At 41.1% G+C, this 26,279-nt stretch overlaps 3 protein-coding genes across 7 annotated transcripts; 1 reads left to right on the top strand and 2 right to left on the bottom strand.

Annotated features, from left to right (window-relative positions):
• Positions 1-2,956: 2,956 nt before the first annotated feature.
• Positions 2,957-18,113, bottom strand: LOC135498024 (cyclin-T1-like). 4 transcript variants are annotated; one of them, XM_064788149.1, is made up of 12 exons: positions 17,953-18,113; positions 17,084-17,165; positions 16,724-16,852; positions 16,429-16,489; positions 16,107-16,169; positions 14,583-14,672; positions 12,035-12,080; positions 10,679-10,769; positions 10,374-10,520; positions 10,105-10,185; positions 8,181-9,887; positions 2,957-6,701 (listed from the first exon to the last, which is right to left on the bottom strand). In XM_064788149.1, exons 1-12 carry the CDS (start codon positions 18,102-18,104, stop codon positions 6,642-6,644), a joined length of 2,709 nt encoding a protein of 902 aa, XP_064644219.1. In that variant the 5' UTR covers positions 18,105-18,113; the 3' UTR covers positions 2,957-6,641. The 4 variants fall into 4 exon arrangements, with proteins under 4 accessions (XP_064644219.1, XP_064644217.1, XP_064644218.1 ...); XM_064788147.1 differs by having other exon boundaries at positions 2,957-9,887; XM_064788148.1 differs by lacking the exon at positions 14,583-14,672 and having other exon boundaries at positions 2,957-9,887.
• On the top strand, positions 17,673-22,378 carry LOC135498026 (KAT8 regulatory NSL complex subunit 2-like). Of its 2 annotated transcripts, none has more exons than XM_064788153.1 (9): positions 17,673-17,834; positions 18,650-18,927; positions 19,130-19,329; positions 19,667-19,781; positions 19,910-20,073; positions 20,451-20,699; positions 20,974-21,131; positions 21,464-21,598; positions 21,836-22,378. In XM_064788153.1, exons 2-9 carry the CDS (start codon positions 18,692-18,694, stop codon positions 21,935-21,937), a joined length of 1,359 nt encoding a protein of 452 aa, XP_064644223.1. In that variant the 5' UTR covers positions 17,673-17,834; positions 18,650-18,691; the 3' UTR covers positions 21,938-22,378. The 2 variants fall into 2 exon arrangements, with proteins under 2 accessions (XP_064644223.1, XP_064644224.1); XM_064788154.1 differs by lacking the exon at positions 17,673-17,834 and adding an exon at positions 18,270-18,369.
• LOC135498025 (uncharacterized) lies at positions 22,375-26,279 on the bottom strand. Its single transcript, XM_064788152.1, has 6 exons — positions 26,248-26,279; positions 24,248-25,689; positions 23,830-23,952; positions 23,390-23,608; positions 22,966-23,198; positions 22,375-22,662 (listed from the first exon to the last, which is right to left on the bottom strand). The coding sequence occupies exons 2-6, from the start codon at positions 25,674-25,676 to the stop codon at positions 22,558-22,560; spliced, it is 2,109 nt and encodes a 702-aa protein (XP_064644222.1). The 5' UTR covers positions 25,677-25,689; positions 26,248-26,279; the 3' UTR covers positions 22,375-22,557.

Here is a 26,279-nt window from a genome sequence, read left to right as displayed (position 1 = left end):
GTGAGCATCGGCAGAATGGATTCCAAGAGAATCGACTCGAACTTTAGAACAAATCCGCCACGTTGCCCGCATCATATTGGCGCCCAAACTATTTCTTTTGACCCTGTTGACCTTGATTCTAACAACTTTTTCGAAAGGCCATTCAAACGTAAAATCAACTGCAAGCATCATCTTTTATATCACTGTGGTATATAAATGCGATATATTGAGAAAAATCTGTACAGCTATCGAAATATAAGATTACTTGGATCTATTTCGGACAATCACTCTGCCACCTGCGCGACCTAGTCACAATTCCGGCGCGTTTTCAATATGGCGACAAGTTGTATGGTATAAAATCCCGACGTGAACGTGAAAGCCTTGACGCTACAGCGCCTAGAGTGTTTGACCGTGGTTCGGCTGGTCACGGGTTCGACTCCCGTTGAATCTGCCACTTTTTTTTCTGCATTTTTCTTCATTATCTCGTTATCTATTCATTCATAATCATGTTATTATTTTCGTTATCATCATTATCACTATTATATCTTGAAGAAAAGCACCGAAACAAACATTTCCAAACTTTTCGGGCGTTCGAGTACTTCCGAGGATGATTCGTATCAGCAGCAAGATTTCTCGAGGCAACATTGGGATGGAAAAGTATTTTTGTCAGACCGTGACTTCTCCAATCAGAATTAGTTAAAGGGCATCCTGCGGTTCAGGCTTTTTATACTCCTTCGTCATATCGAGTGGCGGAGTAGATTGAAAACCACTGCTGCCAGGATGTTTAAAGGGGATCGCCGTTCGTTCACATATATTTACTGGAGTACCGGTACGGCGGTGGCGTGTGTAATTTTCATTCAAGCGACGACCACTGTAAACGGGCAGACGCTGTGAGCCTTTAAAAAATCACCAACTGCAATAAAGATCTCACCAAAACAGAATGTAACCGATGGCCTTAGATTTGAAAGACATATACAAAAAACCTCAGGTAACTTGCAAAATCATTATTAGCGAGAGTAAGTATGTTGCAGGATGAGGAGGTGCACGGAACGGAATACGAACATTGTCATCTTGGTTACCTAGATACCAAAACCTAATTTGTCCCTTCAAATCACAGCCGGCACAGTGAGCATCGGTAGAATGGATTCCAAGAGAATCGACTCGAACTTTAGAACAAATCCGCCACGTTGCCCGCATCATATTGGCGCCCAAACTATTTCTTTTGACCCTGTTGACCTTGATTCTAACAACTTTTTCGAAAGGCCATTCAAACGTAAAATCAACTGCAAGCATCATCTTTTATATCACTGTGGTATATAAATGCGATATATTGAGAAAAATCTGTACAGCTATCGAAATATAAGATTACTTGGATCTATTTCGGACAATCACTCTGCCACCTGCGCGACCTAGTCACAATTCCGGCGCGTTTTCAATATGGCGACAAGTTGTATGGTATAAAATCCCGACTTAACGTGAAAGCCTTGACGCTACAGCGCCTAGAGTGTTTGACCGTGGTTCGGCTGGTCACGGGTTCGACTCCCGTTGAATCTGCCACTTTTTTTCTGCATTTTTCTTCATTATCTCGTTATCTATTCATTCATAATCATGTTATTATTTTCGTTATCATCATTATCACTATTATATCTTGGAAGAAAAGCACCGAAACAAACATTTCCAAACTTTTCGGGCGTTCGAGTACTTCCGAGGATGATTCGTATCAGCAGCAAGATTTCTCGAGGCAACATTGGGATGGAAAAGTATTTCTGTCTGGCCGTGACTTCTCCAATCAGAATTATTTAAAGGGCATCCTGCGATTCAGGCTTTTTATACTCCTTCGTTATATCGAGTGGCGGAGTAGATTGAAAACCACTGCTGCCAGGATGTTTAAAGGGGATCGCCGTTCGTTCACATATATTTACTGGATTTTCGTGATTGTCCGGCCCAATTGGCAATATTGCCATTTGGGATGGTGAACAGAGCTTGGAGCAAATGCGACGCTTATGATTTATTTAAAGAAATAAAATGCCCGATTTAACATCTTGCAGAATCAGGGGAATCGGGCGTTTCCAGTGATATACGACACAAATGGGTTGTCCTCATGCATTCACTTTGGAAACGCATTTTAAAATAGATGTTACGTCCTGTTAATAATGGGGCACGTCATCATCGCGTACATTTGGGAAAAACTCCCTAACGAGACCTTAGGGCTTCACGTCACAACGTCCTTGACGCAAGGACCCAAAGCGCCGCGTAGCGGCAAAATGACGAAGCTGGCGAAACATTTATAACGGGTCACAGTGATCTAACACCGACCTATTTATGTAAAGTGATAATTAGAATGTATATAGTTTAGGAAATGTTAATAAATAATCATTCCATACCGTCTTTTGAGAGCATTTTTAATTGTAAAAAATATAGGCCTATGCCTACGTCACAGAGTCTCTGCAATGGTCATTTTTATCACAGTAGTCTCGCGCATGCCAGACTTTCTTTGAACGAGACGTTTTCAAGCACGATGTAAGTGGGCAGCAGCAACAGTGCGCAAGATTACCTCGAGCAGGAGCAAATAGATTATGCAAATGAGCATACCTTCCTCATTGAGTTTTCCCAGAATGGTCCATAGCGCTCGGGACGGCATGGTCGTCTGTTGACCGAGATTTAAGAGAGACTGGCACCATGCCTAGTCTCTCTTAAAGCACAGTCAACAGACACCCCTATACCCCCTCACACTCGGAAACCACAAACGCCCACCCCTTTCTGCTACCTTAGTACTTCTGGATTATAGCCAGCTGGGGCTTCATGTTGCTAACAGAGCACATGTCAAGTGTCCTCAATGAGTCAGCAAGGCCTTCATCATTGATCTCAAACTTGCGATGATAGCAAGCTTGCTCCTGACCAGTTATCTTTTCTGATGCTGTCAATAGCAACACTGTTCAGCAGCTGAGACAAACAAACAAACAAAACTAGATTTTCTTTTCAACATATTGCATTTACTTTCATCGTCAAGTCTCAACATGTTCATCTTACTTCAATATACAGTGAAAGAAATCGTTAACAAAATGACAGTGGTGAACATGAGTTTCGACAAATGTTTAAGAAGATTACAAAAATGTCCTCCGCAGGTCTTTACCGATCTGGTCATCTGGGACAAGTTGCCATGCGTTACAAAAGTTTTATTGAAGTTTCAGGGAAAGGGAATAACTCTGTCGGGAGTTGACAGTCACTGCAACTCCCAGACGCTAACACATACTGCTAAATGACAACATTGAATTTTTACTTTGGAGTTGAACACCAGACTCCTACCGCAAAAACTGCATCAGTGGATGTGATAAAATATATGCATAGCAATGACTACTGCTATGTGGTTGCATAATGAATCAAGATTGCAGAAATGTCGGAGCCATCAGAGCGAACTGGACTGTCAGTGCATTGACACTAAGACAGCCGGGGTAGTCTAAAATCAGCATGGCAACTTACAAAATATTGGGGATACTTGAAAAAAATTGCCTAAGTTTTACACTCCAAGGGTACAGAACAGTGCCTAAGTGTGATCCGATTTAGGAAGATGTCTTGCTTGTGAGAACATTTCAAACTGATTATTCATTGCAAGACATTACATAGCACCATTAACCCAAGGAGTGCAAGAAGTATCGCCAACATCTACGAACAGCTGACCACAAGGGGAGAGAACTGCAGAGAAACATCACAACATTGTATGATAAAGCCGACTAGATCCCGATCACCCCACAACTCAGTCGTATTGTTTTGCCAATCTGGCCCGACTGCTCCAGTATATTGGGCAAAGAAACAAGAAGGCCAGTCCCGACTGTGAACAGTGACATTCTTGTGAATGCTCTGTTAAACACTAACTGAAGGAACGTGTAGATTTCAACTGTAATGCACTAGATGCACTATTACCTTTCTACAACAAATGTGGTGCGGTAATGAAAACATCTCTATTTCTTTACGGACGACAGCTCTGTGTCAATCAAAACTACAGGATATATTAAAACTGCCCAACTTGTTACTTTTTCCCCAGCAGCAGGCAAGGTCTAATGGCAAAATGTCATACCTATGATGAAGGGTGTCCTTTGATGCATGAGTTGTCCAACCTGAGGCACCAGGCATCGGGATGGAAGCCATCGATAACATTATGAACATCCCTTCATCACAAACTGGATCCGGAGCTAGCCAGTCACCAACACGCAAAAAGAAATTCTATTCTCACCCACTCGGCAATCGTACACTATATTCACACATTACAAAGGTAATGTAAACCAGGAAATATTCGCAACTTTTATGAAACTGCATCTTTGGCGAAAAAGATGAAGTTTTAATTTAGCATTTTGAACACACTGTAACAGTAATTGCAAAGAAGTTTTGATTTCGCTGCAACTTTTTTTGGCGAAATTTGCAGGTTGTTAAAAAATGCATTGAAATGCACACGAAAATTTCCCGGTTTACAGTAAATCATCGTCCGTTACCATGGTTACGAACTAAACAATGACTACGATGACCACTGAGGCCATGTTAGATTTTTATGGCAGTTTTTGTGTTTTTGTGATGACATACATCCAAATTATAAACGACACCATACATACATGATTAAGAGAATGTACAGGATGCCTACTTTCGCCTATCTTTCATACCAGATGCACTGAAACGGCTCACATATTATTTTCTGGGAAATATACAATAAAGAACAAGCCGTCTCGGCAAACTAATAGAGCGAAATGAATTTAAATACATTTTGTAGAAACACATCGGGATCTTCTAAACCTTCAAACCACTACATTTTTTCACCAGCCTGGGGTTTCCTTCGCTCCACCCCATAACATGGTAGAAACCATTCAAAACACTTTTAACACCACATTTTCTCCAGTAACTTTTTTCGAATGATTACATTTTTACACACCCTTGACTTAACAGTCTTATAAATTACGATTATCATACATGTATCACCTTCATCTTAAAAAAACAAAACATTATAATATAATTCTCTTGACAACGTAAGATCAACGATAGTACGAGAGGCATATCAACTGGAGGCCACGGGCAATTATTTAGCACACTCGCAGGTCTGCTTTGGACCGCAACTGAGCCGACCAGTGTAAATAGCATATAGGCTTTATGGTGGCACACATCACTGAGATACAACTTACATTACAATGTTTGCCTTTTTAAAGATAATTTTGCAGGACCATCTTCCTAGCCTACCTTCGCATTTTTACCGCCCCACGGAACTGTACATTAAAAGCCCTGGCACAGAGAATGCGCTGCATGGTTGACTCGTAAGTAACAAAAGACTCGTGCATCAACTAATTCACTCAACACCATCACCACTTAGACAAGCATGGAGTGAAAAACTGTACAATACATACTTTTCATTTTGCTTCAGATTTTCAGTTAGGCCAGTCCCCCTTCTTGCCAAGGTGCCAACCAGCGCCGCCGATCGCTGTCCTGGGGCAGGGAGAATGGGGCAAATGGTGGGCAAGTGCAGTTGTTAGCATACTTAATTGTTAATTGTTTCGAATTCTAAAAGCATAAGAGGTGGCAGACCACAGCGCTTAAAAAGGTCAGATGACGCAACGGTATATTGAGCTTTGCAAATATGTATTTATTTCGACAAATAAGAATTTCAACTGAAATTGACACAAGAACCAAATTTGCCTTTTTTTCAATTCGTCTACCACCCGTATAACTTCGTAAGTATGGACCGAAATAGTGTATCAGTGACATGATAACCTATACTAATACACAGACAGCGTCTGAATTCAATTTGAAATTTCACACACATAAAAGTGGTACACCTGAATTGGCGAACATGCTGCCAAACTTAGAGACACACAATTTTTCACAGGCACCACCATGTCAACACTGTTTTCATATATCAAAGTATCAAAAATAAAATATAGCAAATTGCAATGTTTTCTGCCCCACCCAAAACAGGACATGGTGGTGCAGTACATCACACACGAATAGATGAAAAGAAAATACTCGGAAACCTCCAGAATACGAGTCATATATGAGGTGCAGTGCTGTTTGGGACAAAGAAACAACACTTCTAATGTTGTATAAACCATAATCTACTCAATGTTAACCACTATTTCTTGAAATTAGGTAATCAGAAATTTATCACCCAAAGTGTGCACCTGTATTGACTTGATTGCTGAAGTTGAGAACTGGTATTCTGGAGGTTTTCTGTGGCGAGCTGCATTGCAAACCAGACTCCAGCCTGTTTCCAAACATAGATGGGACACCATGATCAATGTTAGAGTAGAACATTACACATTACTCCTCATTCTACAAGGTACTGCCATGGTCATGATGGAATTTACTTCATTTTAAACTGAATTTCACAAAACAAATGTTGAGCGAGGTGAAGTTGTCTTCCTTTTCAAGCCAGAAAGGCATCTTTCACATCAACACTTGCTTCATGAAATTCTGTTAATAAAGGAGTAAACACCTTCTTCTTTTTTTTACGGCAGTTCAACAAGAAAGAGTAATGATAATGGCTCGTGTCCCAATGTACCAAACATACTCTAACTGTGACTTGGTGGAGTGGTCTATGATCTAAGATCCAATTAGTTAAAGGGACGTGTCATCTTGCTCCTGTGTGACTGTGGTTACAATACAAGGGTTGCAACTAGGGCGAGAGGTCATTGGGACGAGACACCTTCAGGCCGTGCTACTGGTTGGCATCTTTGCTTTCGGAGGAACTGTGGAGAAAATAAAAATATTCTTTATCGAAGTAACACACAACATATGAATCTGTTGATTTAACGAATGCTCCTTGACAAGTGAACAATGACATGTGACAATGTGAACCAAATGTTAATGCAAACCCATCCTGGATCACCCGTGAAGTTTTCTATTACAAGCATCTATCACAGACATAATCTAAATGCACCAACTCGACATGGAGAACTTTCCATTACCTTCTCAAATTAAACACCGCATCACCTTTATGCACTTTCTCGAGGAAAATTTATCACAACCAAATTATACAAACAGTAATCACACATTTATGTAATGAAGATGAGAGGCAAATATTTACATGAATGTATCCAAAATTAAATAGGAAAGAAACTTACAATATTCGCAACGAGTCAAATAAAATAAAGCAAACTTAACTATTTGTGCTCAGTAAATTACTGCAAACTATCAATTTACTACAAATTCTTTTTCCACATCGTCTTTCCGATCACTTCACAACGACAACCAACACAGCAAACACTAACATGCAACTGCATCTCTAACAACAAGGTTGTCTGGTTTTGAAAGTTTTTCTTCTATTTTATAATTTTTTTCTTGCCTTTTCCCGACATTGTAATAAGCCACTATGATTTCTAAATCCAGAAATCTTTAGCAAATCGATAGCAAATCACTCGACAACCTATTCAGAATTGCATTTTTACATGCACCACAACAATACAATACTACTATACTACACAAAGATACAACCCCAAGAGCTGAATTCATCAACGGTGTTTAGCTTCATAGCATTCAAATCTGGCCAGAAATGTCAAGGCTAAACACTGTTCATGATTCATCCCGAACACAACAACATGCAGTGATAGATTATCAGGCATCCACTTGCAGCCACGACCACCATAACCAGTGCCATATTTCAACGTAAATATTCACCTTTGAGAACAGGATTAGAGATATCAAGCAGAACCACCTATTGAGTGTATCCTCTCTCATCCCTGGAGACGTTTCTGGGAAAGTTTGCCAGTGATCAAACTGGTTCGGAAACGGTTCCAGTCAGGACTATGTCCAACCCTTGGTTACAGGAGTGACCGAACAGGCCAACGTGAAAACAACAGTGAAATTTCAACTTGCCACACAAAGACTGAAGCACTTTCAAAGAGGGTTTTGTGCCAGCCTAGTTACATCAGAGATCATGTCAAGGTGATAATGATAAACATGGTCAGCTTGTAACAGTCAAGGTGCAATGACAGTCACTGCGATGGTGGCAGAGGGGGTGAAGGTGGTGGGGGCTCTGTGGGTATTGGTGGTGGAAGGGGAGGCTGTGGCAAGGGCGGATGGTCAGGCATTGGCGGTGCAGCTTGTAAAGGAGGCAGCGAGGGCTGCCGCGAGAGCACATGCCGCTGATAAGTTATTTGCCTTTTGGATAGATCTATCAACTGACGCTGTATTAATGTGTCTTGGAGTTGGACATGGCCAACACTTGCCTGGTCCGATTGTGGAGGTAGAGCTGGGTCAGGGTCCCCGCTGCCATTTGGGTGGTCACCACCCAATGCATCTTGTATTGAGCGATTCATCATATTCGATGCGGAAGGTTTAGGCGGGCTGAACGTCTCTCGACGCGAATGTTTCGAATGATGCCCTGCTGATGGACTACGCGGCCGTTTCCGCGACGAACTGGACTTTTGTTTGAGGTCGTGTTTGTTGATACGTATTCCTAGAAGTTCTTTACGTTGGCCAGGTGATTCTGTCCCAGGTGGTGGAGGTGTCGCACCAGGAGGTGGTGGTTGAAGTTTAGAAGTGTTTATTTTTAATTTCAAATCACTAGAGCTAGTCGAGTGTCGTATAGAACTCTGATCGTGATGATGTCCATGATGATGATGATGATGATGACGCGCAGGCATCTGCTGTGAGTCCATGTTCAATTTGTGAGTCCTAACATCAACACTACTGGCTGATCGGTTCATACCTCCTTCCTGTTGTATTTCAGGTTGCAGACCACCTATTTTTATTTTCAACTTCAACCCCTCCTTCTCTTTCTCCTTCTCCTTTTCACGCTCCCTTTCTAAGCGCTTTCTTTCATGTCTCTCACGTCGTTCACGCTCTTTTTTCTCCTGCTTTTTCTCGCGCTCTGCCGTCAACTGTTCAACGACAGGAATCCTCATAACCAACGGTTCACGCTCATGCAATTTCTCAGGCTCAGAAGTGTCCATTTTAACTGGTTTAGCAGATCGCTCCTCACCGTGTTTCTCTATTTTTAAACTGATGCTTGGTAATCTATCCGGTTGACCGTCCAGACGGTCTTGTTTTGTGCTGGAAAACGACCGATCTGGCCGCTCCTGTTTGACAGAGGTACTAAGTCTTTCCTGTTTAATATCAGGTCTTTCAAATTTCAAATCTGAGTCTAATTTAATGTCAGTCCGCCCTGATTTAGATAAAGATAGATCCCGGCTATCTATACGTTCTAATCGAACTTCACACCGCTCTTTTCCAATCAGCGGACTTTTAATTTGTTCTTCTCGACGTGCTCGACCTTCAGGCGTTGTTTGCCTACGGCCTTCAGGTGTCACCCGCTTACGACCTTCAGGTGTTGCCTGCTTACGACCTTCAGGCGTTGGGTGCTTATGCACCTCTGGTGTGGACTGAGACTTTCGTGCCTCTGTCTCTGATTGAAGCTTGCGAACATCTTGCACACTTTGAGATTTCCGTAAATCAGGTCCTGGTTGAGAAGGTTTACGAACCTCTTGCGGCAGCGGAAGAGGTTTTCGAACCTCTGGGCCTGGTTGAGGTCTCCGTGCGTCATGCATTGGTTGAGACTTGCAAACTTCTGGTATCGGCTGTCTGATCCTCATGGTCATAGGTGGGATTTCTGGTTGCGGCCGGCTGGAACCAGCAGCATGTGGAATAGGTTTGGCGTGTCCATTACCAACACCAGTCCGTTGCTGAGCGGCCGCTGCTGCTTCCTGCCTTGCCTTAATCTCTTTATATTCCTTGAAAGAGTGCACGAGACTCGCATCAGACTTGGACCGTCGCATCCCAGCTGTCACCTCCGCATGACTAGCACCAACTGCAGCAGATGGATGGCCAACATCTGGTTTATCAGATGGCGGCTTCATTTTCTGCGGAGAGGAGGCACGGCTTGTTCCTGGCTCGGATCGTTTGTGATCATCAGGTCTCTCATCCTTTAACAAAGGCTGGAAATGAGAGACATAGATGAGGCATAGTTAATCAAGTATCATTATAATGTGGTACGAATGAACTTTACAACGTATAATGTCTATGTGGCACTGTTTCCAACATGTTGGCCAGACGCACTAAAAACTGTCAGGGAAGAGACTGGTCGACGCCTCAAAACAGACCTGCATGGTTGACTTGGCTAAACTTCCAATGGGAGAACCTGCTCACTCTTACCTTAGACGGACGCGTATCCTTGAAGCTTGAGAGAGCAGTCACCGCATACTGGTCTTGTAACTTGTCTAAGCTGTCATCAGACTGAAAAATAAAACAGAAAGAGATTTAGTTTGGAAGTACTCTGAATAAAGAGATATTTTTTTTAGCCCCACCCTACACCCTACCAGTGTTTGTTGGGACAACCAATACCTCAAGTTTGTCATCCTTACAACTAATCAGTGCCTGATCATTGACTTACAGTGAAGGAGAGGATAGAGCAGTCCACTCACCTTCCATGTCATAATCTTGCCCTTGAGACGGCTGGGACACTTCTCGATAATATTCAGAAAATCCTGCGTGAGGTCGTCAAGGATTTCCAATGTGACAGATCTGTCGACGTAAGACCACCAATCCTTGCCTTCCTTCGATTTGGGAAACTGAAAACCAAAACATTCATTAGAATCCCATTAGACTCGCTCAATTTGACGATTCCCTGTTTGAATGTTCATTCACGATTATATTCCGACCCAGTTATGAAGGAATGTGGTCTTAAAAGTCCCTACCTTTCGCTGACAAATCACGGATCTTAACTCACCTCCCAACTTGACCACTTGCAGGCAAGGTGAATCGCCACGCAGGCCACGACCGTGGGTTTGGCAGCCAGGCACATACTTGTCAGGTGAAGGCTGAAATATTCAAGAGCAACCATCAGTATGTGACAAAATATGCCTCAGGCATATCATTAACAAAGGTAGCACTTCTAAGTTTTGTCATCAAACCGTCAAGTTTGTAGGCGTAGTTTCATTTGAACATTTGAAATTATCCAAATGTGCCGCAGGGAGGTGTAGTATACATGAATCAAAACATAGAGTGCGCTGTTTAAAGCAATTGATGTATTTTAGATTAAATGTAGCTGCATCATGTCAGTTGTAATCTTGTATATTTCCTGTGAAAAGAAAGCAAATTGAAAGCGAAAATGTAATGACAGGATTTTTGTACATTTCAAAAGTTTTCTTATAGGGATTCATGAGCGTGACTTGTTTTCGATGTGATTCATTTCCAAATTAGGTATAAACCGAACTATTGTAGGCCCTCACTTCAGACCACAACAGCTGATGCTTGTGTGCTAAAGAATCAATTCATTTTCACTTAGCAAGAGGCAAATATTTGCTTTTGCAATACTCTCACTTCAAACAATATTGTTTGGTTGGGATGAACTTGTCCTTATCTAACTCATTCCAAATGCTGGTTGGTTGTTTCAGCATGGGGTATCCACATTTGTTACGATATCATGTTGAGTGCAGGGGAAGTCCTCTTCACAAGAACCTTTTCATAGTTTAAAATGCTAGAGGCAAAAATGTAATATTTGGGTTACGAAAAATAATTTTATTCCCAGCAAAAAAGCATCATTTCAGGCGAGAAAATATGAATCAAAAGTTTGCAACAATGGTACAAAATGCCGGAAATACAGACCTATTACCCAAACGGAAACCGAAAACCCCAAAACATACTGTCATGAATTTTGACAAGGCACTTTTTTGTCTCATTTCTGGCGGTTTTGATATCATCGTTACCATGGTAGCGGCTGATCATAACAGGAATGTGAAGGGTTCAACTCATATTGTACTTACCTTTTCATCAAAGGGGCTTAAAGGGTAGTTTATACCGGTATCCAGGGCAAATCAGTACATATAAAAAGTTTTAATCCAAATTTCACTTGGTCTATGATACACTACTTTGAACAAAGTGGTTTTTTACTTGGGCTTTTTTAGCAAGGGTTTCAGGTGCATTCATATTTTTTAACCGAGTTTGAAGATTTCACAACAGTGGAACAAATATCTAGAATGTTCTTTTCTCAATTTGCATCACAACATGACCCTCACATAACTGCGTGACCGACGTATGGCCTTCAAACAGCCGTCGACATAAATCCAAGGAATGATGACCACACCTGTTGGTTGCCAGGAAGTAGGAAGTCTGAGCTAAATCCTTGCTTGCTGTCATCAAGAACGGGTCGGTCCAACGGCAGAAGCGTACGCACAGCCCAGACGATGGCAACCACACGGCAACGGGGATGGAAGAGCAAGAGAATGCATTAGTTTCCTGTCACTATGGCAACTGTCACCATGTCAACAATTACAAACATGGTAACCACGTAGACAAATAACACGTTGTCTGAAATCTTGCGGAAACATAAAAGAACAACCCCCAGTTCCATTTTAGGTGGGAATATAAACTACGCATCTGCTTGGATAATGTTTGTAAACAAACACCAACAGCTTTATATAATTCTTAGCCCCTTCTTAGCTGCAATATTTTGACACATCGGGGTTGTTGATACAAGTAGATTGATTACCTGGGGCCGTTTTCAAAATATATACCAGGTTCAGTCGGTGAAATGAAATAGCGGGTTGTTCTCTGACAAAATGCGATTTAAATATCTACGTATGCAGACGCACCTTGATTGCATGAAAGAGGCCAACAAGGTGTACGGCTTTGACAACATTCCCCGATCCTTCACTGGAGAAAATATGAAGGTAGCTCCATTACACAAGGCCCACAATAATTGAATGAAATTATATTGTTTGCATCAACGGCACTTTCCCAGGACTCTTAATTTTCATGGAATCCTAATGTGATGAAACTACCTCCATTTTTCTTTCCGATACGAAAATTATCGTCTCCAATTCAAAACTCTATGGCGCTCTCCTCATTTAGAATGAAACTAACAGTAGCGTACAACTACAATATTACATGGGCTATCTCCTGGAGATTTTGAAAGCTTTCCATGCAGGCTGAAAAGAGACTATGTTTAGCCGAGTCCAACATGCATTCTATAAAACAGGGGTAGAGATATAATGATTGAAATGGCTCTGGAAGGTCCAATCAGAAATATCTGTTAGCAAACAAAACCAAATGGCTTTAGAATTAGATTATTACTCATTACTAATTAGAAAATTCTCTAGTATTTCTCTACCCCTGTTTTTCATTCTAACTAGAACTAGAACTAGTGCAGTTCAGACTAGTTTGAAAATGTTTGGGATTAGTTCTGACACAACACATCACATGAACAGAATAGTACAACACTAAGACTGCTCATGATACTGCAGAATTAGATCGGACTATATTGCAGTTTATCTGATCATCTCTGTAAATGGACCAGACAATATGCCAGGGTCACTGCGCTCAAAGAGACAATTTCAAATGGATCAGTTGGATTAGAAAGGAGGAACGATGTCATCATGAAATGAAAGCCTGGTTTGTTTCTAGTGTGAACGTCGCTGTCAGACATGAGATTATTGACGACATTTACTAGATTTAGTTCAATCTTGACTTGGTTAGAATATGCTCACCACGATGATTAGAACCAACAACAAAGAATCTGATAAGCAGCGCAGACCTGGAGATTTTACTTGTGACATGCGATCTTGCCAAGCCTAGAGTGACTCATTCACCACTAATTCTTTTCTGACACACTACAGTTTATAGCTAGCCTGATTTAAAAGTCAAGTAAGAGTGATACTGATATTGATAAGATGGTTGATTTTTATGTTTCGAATGCCAGATCAACAGACAAGATCTTGCAAAACTAAGCCAATCGCATGCCACAGCAATTTATCAGTCAACCAACAGGTATGAGTTACTTTATGATGCTTCATGATCTCTGACTTTAAAGAAAGAAGAGAATTAGGCCCAGGACAGTGGGAGTAACTTCAACTGGAAGGAGAGAGGTCACTACTGACAGTCTAAAAGAACCCATGCATAAGTGAAAGGAGAGGGAAGGGTGGTCTATAGAGTCCGTTTGCACTGGCGCAAAATATCAACTCGCGCTTCAAATATTTTGGGAAAGAAGGGTCAGCCTCGGGATCAATCCCAATTTTCTGTGCGTTCATACCCCACAAACCGCCCTCAAGATACATTTAAGAACACCAACAACGTGTTTTAAAACTGTGTGAAAAAAAACCCCTACTTCATCCAACAGGAAACTAACATTAGGATTAGGATAAGTTTAAACAAACGCAAAGCAGAAGGCAGTATATTAATCTAGAACAGAAGCATGATCCTCCTGGGACTGAGGGCAGTGTGCTCACTATCAATCACACAATGTGACTGAATTGGTTGAAAAACGGAAATGAAAGATTTTAGGTGTTGACAACAATTGAATGCCAAAAAAATCATTGAAATTCTGAAAAGCTTTGATACGTCACAGAGATGACTGTGATACGAAGTTTTTAATGTTTCAGCTGGCATTATACCGACTCCTTCAGTCAAGATGCAGAAGGAATGAGAATCTTACAGTTCATGCACTATGACAATGAGTGCCTGCGAGTTACAATATTTTGGAATATCAATTTTTCAATGAATATGATTTTTCAAGAGGAGATAAAGAGATTTTCATCTTTAAGTTTATTTAATTTTTTAGCCAAAAGATTTTAGATTTTATGACTTTTTGGAGAGTCCCCCAGTCCTAAGGATTAAACTAGCATTTGTGAGTCTACCTAGTACGGTTGGAGGTACACGGAGACCAAGCGTCTTCCTGAAGAATTCTTCATATTTATTCTTTGCCGCTGAGATGCGTTTCAGCTTGCCTGAAAGATCAAGGGAACCAAACGTATTATGCTCTCTCCAAAACCCGGCAGGGGCGTGGCAACCTTGCAGCCAAACGAGAGACAGGTTCACAACAACTTTTCAAATGGTTTCTTTCTTCCCTAACATTCTTGTTGGCGAATTAAACTGTGTAGCAACTGAAGGCAATTGCAAGAAAATAAATTGATGGGAAAATACTTTCAAGCAATTTAACAAAAATTTTGTCCAAAGAAATTTGAAATTAATTTTTTTCCCCCCCAAAACTATCAAGAGCAGAAAGAAACAGATATTTTTAGTGCATTGTTTGCTAGCAATTTATTTTACCCAAACATGTCACAATTTGCAAAGTCATTATTTTGAAGAATTTTCATAAGACCTGGTCTTGACAGATTAAAATCCACGTTGTGTAATGGGTTGATGAACCTAGATAACTTGGCATTGACAACAAAGGTGCCCCCTCCTTTCTAATGAGCAACCAATGCATGCGATCATGCATCAAAGATTCCAGGAGCTTCTGACTATGTTCAATCCTTCTTTCCTCAAAACAACTCATGTCAGATATTACTCAATCGCAAAGACATTTGAAAGCCAGGGTAAAAGTGCATAAGAGGACTCACAAAAGACACCTTACTTTTTACTGTAACAATTTGAACTCATGGAGAATTTTTCAGACATTTGGAGTAGAAATTTTCTGTAGTGCGCTGAATTTCACATTGAATAACATGTCTATGATAGAAAAAATTGACTTGATTTGAACATCATAAAAGCTCCTGTCATCTATCAAATGAATTCTCAAGAAAAAGCTTTACATTGCAAGTGAATTTTATAGTATTCAAAAGTGCTCTTTACTCTGGCCGACCACAAGTTGATTTTTGGATATTGTGAGGTCAGTCCCCATTGACTTGCACGGGGTTTCTTTCCAGTGTTGGGCACGCATCTCAACATCTCAACTTTCTCAGATAAGGACTACCCATTTGAGAAGTAAGACACATGAACAATTTTCCCTTATTTCAGGACACACCAACTCCAAACACAGAAATTTGAAAGCTGAATGCAGCAGCCAATAGCATATAGTGGCAACCTTAACCGGCCCTGACAACACATAGATAGCACCAACATAAAGCTAGGTAGGCAGAACGCTATGGTATGAATGTGAAGAAGACCAAAGGGGCACTATTTAAAGCAGTCAAGAACCACTAGGAACAGAAAACGAGAATGTGCAGGGTGACTTGATTTTGATGGATTTAGTTGATGCAATGATGGTCAGCCCCATTTTCCTAAGACAATCTCAATGACGGGGGAGGGAGGTTTATCAACCGTGTCTGACTTTTTCTACTTCACAGTCATACCATTGCCAGATTCTTGTGTTCATAAACCAATAAACCAGTCACAATGAAGCAAGTGAGTATACTTGCCGCTATCGCACATTTACTCACCTCGGACCAGTTGACACGTCTTGACCACATGCGTATGCGGGTGGTCCACCGTTATATCAAAACCTGAAAGCAGATGTAGATAAGATATGAATTAACCCTATATGTGTAGCATTTTTCTAGCGACAGGACTATCATGTCGGTTGGAGATGACCTGAGCGTACGGCAGTTATACAAATCAACACATGATAAAAAACAAAAGATTTTACCTTCAGCATCAATTCTCACTATGATCTGTATTTGGCCCAGATACCTACTAATACTGCTATAAGCAGTAATCAGATAAAATGTACCAAACTCGTGAAACCAATCACACTATTCTCACCTAATGCTTGCAATAATATATTTTCATTGCACACCAATTCCTGGGCCTTCTCCAGGTATTTCTGAAAGAGAAAGAACATTGCATGAAACATTTTGGTCACAGTCTAGACACAAATATTGTGTTGAATATATACGAAACAAGTAACCCATTTCCGAAAGCAAATTTGACCAGAACTTTTCAAACTTTTTGTGGTCTTTGCCCAGTCTTAGCGGTACCAACAATTTAAGAGGTAAACACTTCTACATCTTTCTTACGATCACGTTTAGTATGTGATATAGTTTCAACTTTGACCTACCTCACTTTTCGTATCGAGACTTGGTTGGTCTCGATGCAAACATCGGTATGCGATGCTGACAACATGTTCGAGCTTCCGCGGCTGTTCCTCTACTTTGGCAGCAAGGAACAAACAGGCAGCAGCAATTTCCTGGAAGAAATGTCAGAAGAAAGTACATCACTTGGGGGGAAAACACGACTGATGGGGGGGGGGGCTGAAGGGGCCGCCTTCTGTCTCCCACACACAGCATGAGCAAGTAAGGTGTAAATCAATCTTTACCAAAGAAGAGGTACTTCAAATACAGTCATAGCTACATCAGTACATGTCTCAAGAAGCAAGAAAGGCATGCTTAAATTATGGAATACATGTACATTTACTTACATTTCTATGGAACTTTGTAAAAGAGTGGAACATAAAGAACCTGTGCATGTAAACAATGGCCGTGTTGATACATAGTTGAGTTCTGAGAAAGTAGTCAAGGAAAATCTAACTGTTTTGTAGTCAGAAGAACAATCTTGAATCTCTGCTTGCAACAACTTCATGACATTAGCATCTAATGACCTTCTTCAGATCGACAGCGGGGAAATCAACAAATGTGCAATATAATATATTACTGAACAGTAACACATATAGATACACGTCACTAGTTCAACAGGCCGGACATGTATTGAGTTGAGTATCACGGACTCGCGACTCGGTGACAGATTTTTTTCACTTTCTTCTTAATCTTTGACCTTGTCCTTGCTTGTTATTTACTTGGTCTTACTCTTGGCTTTCAGTTCTACTTTTCTATCTAAACATCCATATTTCACACAACAGCACACAACATAAGAACAAGTATTGTTGAAGGGAGATAAATCAGGTCACTAAAAAACATTTGACATCTATTCTGAATGAAGACAGCTCGCAATGTACACGCAATGCACATGATGTATGTCATTGTCAATGTCTGCCATGTTCGCCGCAGCCTCGGACAGACCATGTGACCAGCCAAAATGGCTGCACGTGCACGCAAAAATCTGCTCTCGAAAAGTAGTCACTATGAGAATATTAGGACTTTCTAAGGATTCAACTGTAGGTCATTTAACGCAGCAACATCTATAGATCACCAAGGATAGCAGTTTGGTAAAAGGTGAGCTCAAGCCTGGGCGTAATTACCACTTTTACGGAGGCAAAAACAGAAGAATTTTTAAAATGGCCGACGAGCCGGATCTGCGCAGTGCATGCTAATTTCAAACTGAAAAGGATACACTTGCAGCCTTTGGCCCATATCCTGAATATAGTTGGCTGCTTGTTGCCTATAACTTAATTCTTTTTCTGCGTCTATTCCACATTTTCGGCTGGGGGAATTCTCTATTTGAGCCTTTGTAAAACACCATCGGTCTTCTTTTCCCCCCGCCATTTACACAGCGACGCGACGCACAGACCTTGAGCGTCGTGCGCATGCCCAGTCGACGGACTTTCATGTGTCGACGATTTTGATTGGTTGAAAATAATAAAACTTTAAAAGAAAAATTGAAATAATTGGTATTTTGTGTATTTTCATGGTCATTTCGTGATAACTCAGTATTAGTGTATTTATTTTGGTAGCATTTGATATTTTAAACTTGTTTGAATGTTGATTTATGTTGCTTGTGCAATACCCAATTATTGAAATGTTGCTGGTAGTGAGTACATTTTGTACATATAAAGATATGGGCCTATTGTGTTATGCACATTGCACAAGCCAAAAGTCAATGGTGATGTCATATTTGTGTTTTGATGAGTCATCTATTTGTGACTTGTTAAATATTATGTTTTATTCCACCCCATCATCGGAATGTTGTGATTAACTTTAATTATGTCATGACATTGCGACAGTATGAAGAATGATTAATGTGGCAGTATAGTCATTGGACGATCAATTTACAATAATGATATCAAAGTTTGACCCTTTCTTTTTTTCAGTGAGCTCTCGTCAACACTGTTGGTTGCTGAGAAACGCTCAAAATGTTGAAGTCGAAAGTGCCATACCTGTCCGCAAGGAAAATCAAGCAGCCACCTGAAGGACTCTTCTGTAACTATTCACATCGAATCTGTATGCAAAACCGCCTCGATGGATATGAGTACTGCATCAAACACATCCTTGAAGATAAGAACGCCCCCTATAAACAGTGTAATTACATGTCGAATAAGACAGGGAAGAGGTGTCCAAATGCTGCACCGAAATCAGATAAGAAGGATGGGTATGTGTAATGCATCAGGTCATGGCTCAGTTCCAGATCCTAAGTCAGGTCATGAAAAAACTTGCATTCATTTTGGACGATTGTTGTCACTTCATTTTGAATGCTCATCAGGAGAATGAAATGACAAATTGAAACAGTGTTGCCCCCGTGATCATGTTGATACTCTCTTCATCTGAAGTGTCTCATTTTTCTCCCTTCTCAGGTTTTGTGTCGACCACGCCCGTAAAGCCGCCGCACTACGGCAACGTGCAAGTCGTAAGCGCATGCTGAAGGAGTCGCCAGAAACCATCTTGGAGGAGTTGGAGAACTATAACAAGACGACGGAGATTGGTTCGGACTTCCCCATTGTGACACACCCAGTGAGGAAGCAGCGCACAACTGATTCAGCTTCTAGAATACTCGGTAAGGATGATTTGAGTTGAAGGCACAAGTTTTTATCCATGGTTCGCTAATCGATTGCGATAGGACCATTCATAAAACCATAGCCTGAGCTTTTTTTGTTTAATATCAAATAGAATTCTCTTATCAGATGTGGGAGAAGTTTCGTTTGGTGTTGTTACAGATTTGAACTGAACCAGTGATCTTTAGGCCTTATCAGCAACTCTTTTGATCCCATTTATTGATATAAATACTAATGTCATTGTATCCTTTAAAAAATTATAGTTTGCCCAAGGTACGGTACCCTTCTTAGCTCTTATGGAACACTACAGTTTGTGATCTCTTCTTCCTTGATCTTCAGACTACCTTAGTACCGATGATTCGGATACCGAACCTCCATTGGTTGACCAGGCCTGGCGCGGTGATGGTGAAAGTGATGCAGAGAGCATCGATAGCGAGCAGGAAGACTCGCAAAAGTAAGTTTGTATGTTTAGTCTTTATTGTCAGCCAAAAAACAAAGTATCATGCATCTTATCTTATTGAGTGTGTCAGGTTATTCCTCCGGTTCTGCTTTCCGGCCTTAACCTAGGTTGTCTCATTTCAGGCATGCGGATGTGTACACCGCTGAGGAGGTAGCACTCATCACCAGGGACAAGTTGATCCGCCTGCAATCTTTATACATTGATCAGTTCAAGAGATTACAGCATGTTCTCAGAGAGAGACGGAAGAGATATCTACATGCTGTCAAGCAGGAGAGGGAGGCACTGGGTATGCAGGGCGCAAAATTATATCTCGGAGGAAACTGTACCTTTGCTTTTGCCTTTATTTTGCTACCCCCGGGAAAGACCAACACTGGCCAAGTTCCCAAGGGAGAGTAATGTCGAAGTGATGATGATTGCTGAAAAAAGGGCTTCATCAGAACCCAATTTTCAATTGGCATGGCATTGATATTGCACGAATGAAAAAAGGTGGTTGTGCATGGAGTGACTCCGCATCGACAATGTCACTTGCAGGCTGCCGGTCTGACAATGCTGAATTTCACTGTTTTAAACATATTTGGCAGCAGAAGGTTGCCAATAAATTATCTCTTTCTGAAATCTGTTGTTTTAAGTGATTGATCAGCAGTATAACAACTCTTTACACAGGGAGTGTGCATGCTGCAAAAGATGACCCCGTGCAACGAACTAAATACAAGAAGCTGTTAGCGTTGAAAAAGTACCATCGTCGGTTCGGCCAGGAGGCGCTACTACATCGGCAGTCAAAAGAGCGAAGAATTTCAGCATCGGAGGGACAGAGTTATAACCCTCCGTCATTTCCGAAGTGCTCCTTTGGTGAGGGTACAGCCCAGCGGTGTGAACTGAGGGTCATGCCGCTCTCCAAGTTTTGTAAGGAACGTATCCCTTGTTTGAAACTAAGAGCAAAATTACTTGTTTTTCACTTATATTGGTTTTATAGTTGGATTTGTATCACAGCAAATCAAACCTTGTAAAAAAATGAGTGTTACGCTGGCAGCGCCAGGCCAATTTGTCTTTATGTACTTGGCTGATGTGAGTATGGTGGACCTTGGCCATTATATTTTGTTCCTAAGATTATGGATCCTGACTCGCTCACTAAAAAACTCACGATGTCATGTATGTCTTGTATGTTTCCCCCTTGACCTTAAACCAGATATCTTAGAAGACCCTCGCCAGGTTTTGTTCCAGCCGTGTAGCTTCGGTAAGGGCTTGTGCAGCAAGCCCGTGCATGGGACCATGCCAGATCCACGCTGTCTTCTGCACCCAGCAGTAGGGGAAATTGTGCCGAGACTCCCAGATAAGGAGGACTCCGTAAGGACAGTTTAACTTTTACTAAAGAATTTTTTCCTTCCTGCGCAGTGGATTACCAAAATCCTGTTTTCCACAATACTTCAGCGGCAAGTCATTTTGGCCCATGAATGTTTGAGCACGACATCTTGGCCCAACATCCATCTCTGTCCATTTGTCCAACCTGACTAAGAATTACATTTGGTTGCTGAGTTACAACACATCTTCTTAATATTGACACCTGATTTAAGCTTAAAAGTCTTGGTGGATTGTGACAGAAGGAGGTGTTGTAATCATATTCAAAAAGAAAAGCTATCTGCTAAACCTGTGTGATTATGACTAATTTTGATTTCCAGCATTCCGACTCACATGGTCTGCTGGACGTTGGGAGTGAGGAGCTACACATTATGGACAACTCCGATGATCAGCCGCTGGCCACATTGGCACGGGTCCTACAGCAAGAGAAGATCATGGGGTCTGGACTTCTGGAGGTAGGGGATATGATATTGTTGCTTATTATGGAACGATACCAGAAAAGTCTGTCAAAGTGACTATCATTATCAACCGGGTCAGCATCACCATCAATATAAAAAGTCCTTGTTGCCCCCTTGCTCTTTGTTTTAATTGTGACATTAAAAACTTGACCCAGCCTTAAGCCAAAAATATACATTTGGCGTGAGAATTCTCATATTTGTCAAATTTAAGATGGATCCATTTTGCTCTTTTAGGCCGAGGAGAGTATGTCACTGCAAGCTGCCGGAGTTCCATCGTTGCTACAACCTCCCATTGATACAGGATTGCACTCCGTCTCTGACATGGACTTAACCTGAAGGAATTGACATTTTCTGATATTTGGACTGAACAATGAACATAAAGGGAAGGTTGTGTAGCAGTTCATGAAATGACTCTACAAGTCTTATATTCCATTCATTGCAATAATGACTTGGACTTAAATGAGATGCAATAGACGTTCAGCCAAAAGGAGGCACTGACTATCAACAAAGGTCTGACAACATGTCAAACGTCTGCCGGCAATGGATTGCATTCATTTCTGAAAGGTTGGAGGTTGGTTGTTCCATTGTCTATCCTGTTGTCTCCAAGACCTAAAAGCTACTGATTGTTGGAGAACTCTTTAAATGTTTTGGTCTCAAATAATCTTGAGTGTTGTCCTAACCTGCTGGACAAGACAGTCAGGAGAAGTCAAGCATGAGATTAGATAACCAGCTGAAAGAGTGTAAATATGTCAAAATACATGAACGCAACTCAATTGATATCAGAAGTTTACTTTATTTACACCTTCTGTCTCCACACTTGTGACTTAGCAATCACCTCAGCATAGTGAGGGTACAAAGAAATACATGAACTGTCCATTTTCCGCTGTATTCGTGATGTTTTCTCTGACTAGCAGAAAAGTCATCCACGCCTGAATTATCAGAATAGTGTTTAATGTTCAGATAATGCAAGCCACACCATCTTCCTTGGCCACTTCTAGTTTGAACTGCAGCAGATCCAGACGTTCACGTTCAGGCACAGCATTCCAGACGTGGGGCACAATCTGAAGGGAAGAACATAACGACAAATAAGGAAGTGAATATCAATAGTTGCAATGTGTACTACAAATTATTAAAAAAGAGCAAAGACAATCACTGTCTAAGATCACGTTTGTATCGAATTCAGGTTTTCATATGTACCGTGTCATTTTTCACTTGTTTAACAAGACATAACTGGCTACATACGCAATCTCACTCTTCGCCCTCATGATGTGTCATGTTATGTTTTCAAGTCGAAATCTTGATGATGAAAAACTAGTGATAAACAAATGCATGTTTTCTAGATATAAACTTCTTCAAAAACCTACCACGACAGTGTAATATCCTAGCTGTTTCATGAGATCAAGTTGAAGTTGAATTGGCCCAGTCAGACACCGAAGATTCTTCAGAACATGCTTGGTCCTCAAGATACAGATGGCATATCTTTGCTGTGACCCGGTCGAAGATTTCAAGATGGCCGACTTCTCTCGGTGTTCAACATTTTCCACGAGTTCAGTCACTGTCATGGAACCTTTGTCTTTGTCGAGTACAAAAACATGAGCTGAAAGTGTTCCAAGATGAAGATGACAAATGCAGGAACCATTTAATATTTGAATAGTTAAATTTACCGGCCCATATTTTACGCCAATATGTCCAATTCCCAGCTTAGTACAGCAACTTCAAAGAGATCGAGGAGGGACATTTTGATCTCAGAACTCTGTGGGACACTGTGTAACAAGGAGACAAGCTTACCTAGTAGTATCCCGGACTCAAACACTTTTTCGACTGTGAACATATCACCGCCAAGGATGCGAGACAATATGGGCTGTACCAGAGTGTTCTTCTTATCAATCACGGTATCTAAGGTATCTTTGAGACAAGACGTACAGGCGAGATCTATTCCTGTCGCCGTCTTGTGGGCGAGGCACACCAAACCAACGTCATGGAGGACCTTAATGCGTTTTGTAATGTCTAAAAATAAACAAGTAGGTTATACCAAAAAGCCCAACTGCTTGATTATTGTAGATTGGAGTGCCTATTCTACGGTACCACAGGTTAAAACACTCAGTTAACCAGACCACTTGGATGATGTTACCAACATCAGCAAACAAGTCATTCACTGATGTACATGTAGTCCCACAGTGTACGCATGAAAATTCTGTTATTTTTCAAACACAGTCCTTGGATCTTACCAGTTATCCTGTGTACTTGCTGAATGGACTTGTCCAGTAGATCACTTCTGATGGGCAGATCCTCCACTCGATACCCAACCACAAGCAAGTTCACAAGCAGCTCCGAGTAGCCAGCAAGGGAACCTGCAAAGATTAGAATTCAGCGCATGAAAGTCACAATGAACGATCGGCTCAAAAATCATCACAAGACAATAACCTTGCACATGGCTACATGTTAACTACACTTTGCCTTTTCTTTCTAATACATGCAAGACGGGTAAATTTATACAATGTGAACCAATTGCTCTCCGAGGCCGACATCAACAGCAAATTCCGGTCACTGGGGAGCTTGCTATGGTTTCTAAGACCTATCCCCTGAGCCACAGAGCAACCAAAGGCAAATGCAATTACGAAATAACCATGGTTGGAGAAGAAATACCTTTCTGGATACTGGAGTCTATCCTTTCAACCAATTCATCTGCCCTTTTCTTCATTGTTGTCAAAACATGTCCAAGACGTCCATCCTTCCAATTTGACAATACAAGGGGCCGCAAAAACCAGTTTAATTCCCCAATATTGGCAATCTCCAAGCTCTCAAACTCATTTTCCAATCCACAGATAAACTTTTCCATAATGTTTTTGGGGCAATTGCGGCATGCCAAGAATGCATTTAGGTAGGCACAGATTTCTGCAGCACCGAGTTCTTTATTGGAGATATGATGAGCAAGATCTGTGAAGGTCAGCTGGCAATAGTAATGAAGGTCCACTAAACTGTTCAAGACAATTAACAAACTCTCGTCACTGAACTTGTCAACTTTCACCAGGTGTCGGATCTTATTCAAACACACTCTTATCAACATTATATCTCGTTGTCTCAGTTTGGCCAATAACTTTAACAGAGTTTCATATGATTTGAATTTGCTGCTATCCTTCTGTATCAGCAAAGCACCCAAGACTCGCAGCATCTGATCTTCACCTAAACTCTCACCGAACGCGGTCAAGAGGTTGCAAAGTTGTGTGGAACTCAGAAACTGTATCTCCTTATAAAGCACGAGTTTCAGCGCCAAAGTCAGCTGCTGCTTCAAAATGCACACCTGTTCAGTTTCTTCAAATTTGGACAACAAGAATCCAAGATGGACAATCTCCGCACAGTGGTAAAAATTCACATGGTGTTTTGCCAATTCTAAGAAGACCTGCATGATTTTGTTATCACTCTTATACTTCATCAAGGCCAACGTGTTGATTGTTCTCAGCACTTGCCGCGGTGTATTGAATCGTCCCTTCTTTGCAGCCATGACACAGAGAAGCTGAAACCGCTCGTCACATTTTAAATCTGTGATGGCATCATCGCGATCTACACTGGGCAGGTTACGCAAATGATAGTAGATTTTCACAATGGAGTGAAAGACATGTTCTGTAACCATCTGACTATCAAACTGTGTGACAAGATTCAAAGTTGCATTGACATCAGAATGCCGAAGCTGTGCATGCAAACTGTCAATAAAGTCAAGCGGCTTTTTGGGACCCGGCTCATCTTGAGTTGCAAGTTCATTTCCTCCAGCTGATGAATACATAGACGAAGTGTCAGTTAGAGTTGCATCCCCCATGATTCCTTTTGAATAACATCTGATTGGAGTGACTATCCTCCGTCTTGATATGACACCATCATCCACAAATAAATATTCTGAAATGCCACTTGGGAATCCACAAACTGGTGCAAGCTTTTGTTGTTTTGGGGTTGTAAGCATAACTCTGCAAACTCTCTGTTGTTGTGTTGTCAAACATCTTGCTTTATTCAACACAATCATCAAACTTGAATCAGTGAAGAGACGTTGCAGAATCATCTGTCCTTTCCAGCGAAGATACATGTTGCTTCTTTATCTATAAAAAAGAATGCCAGTCAATATTTCTTCATCTGAGTGCAATTTTATAGCGGAACCTTCTCTTATAGCTGTAGCACACAGTAGATCAGATAGAGCGAGACACCAAGAGAGTGATTTTGGTCCCAAATGAGTGTCTTCTAATAGAAGACACTATGACACAATGTCAAATTGTATAGAAGTTCTATACAATTTGACATTGCAATTGGTCATTACCCCATGTATCCAAAAAAAGACATCGAAGAAAGGAAGCCACCTCCTATCTAAGCATGAAATGATTTACAAAAAGAACTAGAAGCAGTGTCATCACTGGCGAAATTGACCGAAGTTTGTGAGGGGCTGAGTTTCGTCCAAAAATAGATCTGTTTTCACAATATGCGTGGCAATGGCGTAACGGGTCATTGTCGGACGTCAGTTCGCCAAGAAAACCAAGCCGAAAGGAATTGAAGGATTCATTGAACTCATCAAAACATCATTAGTTTTCAGTGAAGTTCAACTGTAGGCCTATTCCTAGATAAATCACTTTGGTATGTAGAGAGTAAGATTACAATTAACTCACGTTAAAGTTTGAGTTCCGTGGATGTATGTGGA

Source organism: Lineus longissimus, chromosome 13, assembly GCF_910592395.1.
Source record: "Lineus longissimus chromosome 13, tnLinLong1.2, whole genome shotgun sequence".
In the NCBI taxonomy this organism is placed as follows: Eukaryota; Metazoa; Nemertea; class Pilidiophora; order Heteronemertea; family Lineidae; genus Lineus; species Lineus longissimus.
This window is presented reverse-complemented; position numbering and strand designations above follow the sequence as displayed.

What these genes read in the sequence shown, in the direction of transcription:
- LOC135498024 (XM_064788147.1), bottom strand. Translation starts at nt 18,104, where the DNA reads ATGGCGGGGGGAAAAGAAGACCGATGGTGTTTTACAAAGGCTCAAATA. An exon ending in TACTTCCTGGCAACCAACAG is followed by an intron (nt 10,770 to 12,034) that starts GTGTGGTCATCA and finishes TGAATATTTCAG; the next exon opens with CCTTCACCTGACAAGTATGT. An exon ending in AGGATACGCGTCCGTCTAAG is followed by an intron (nt 9,888 to 10,104) that starts GTAAGAGTGAGC and finishes TCTCATTTCCAG; the next exon opens with CCTTTGTTAAAGGATGAGAG.
- LOC135498026 (XM_064788153.1), top strand. Translation starts at nt 18,692, where the DNA reads ATGTTGAAGTCGAAAGTGCCATACCTGTCCGCAAGGAAAATCAAGCAG. An exon ending in TTCAGCTTCTAGAATACTCG is followed by an intron (nt 19,330 to 19,666) that starts GTAAGGATGATT and finishes CTTGATCTTCAG; the next exon opens with ACTACCTTAGTACCGATGAT. An exon ending in GAGCAGGAAGACTCGCAAAA is followed by an intron (nt 19,782 to 19,909) that starts GTAAGTTTGTAT and finishes GTCTCATTTCAG; the next exon opens with GCATGCGGATGTGTACACCG.
- LOC135498025 (XM_064788152.1), bottom strand. Translation starts at nt 25,676, where the DNA reads ATGTATCTTCGCTGGAAAGGACAGATGATTCTGCAACGTCTCTTCACT. An exon ending in GCAAGTACACAGGATAACTG is followed by an intron (nt 23,609 to 23,829) that starts GTAAGATCCAAG and finishes GTTTATTTTTAG; the next exon opens with ACATTACAAAACGCATTAAG. An exon ending in TAGGATATTACACTGTCGTG is followed by an intron (nt 22,663 to 22,965) that starts GTAGGTTTTTGA and finishes TCTTCCCTTCAG; the next exon opens with ATTGTGCCCCACGTCTGGAA.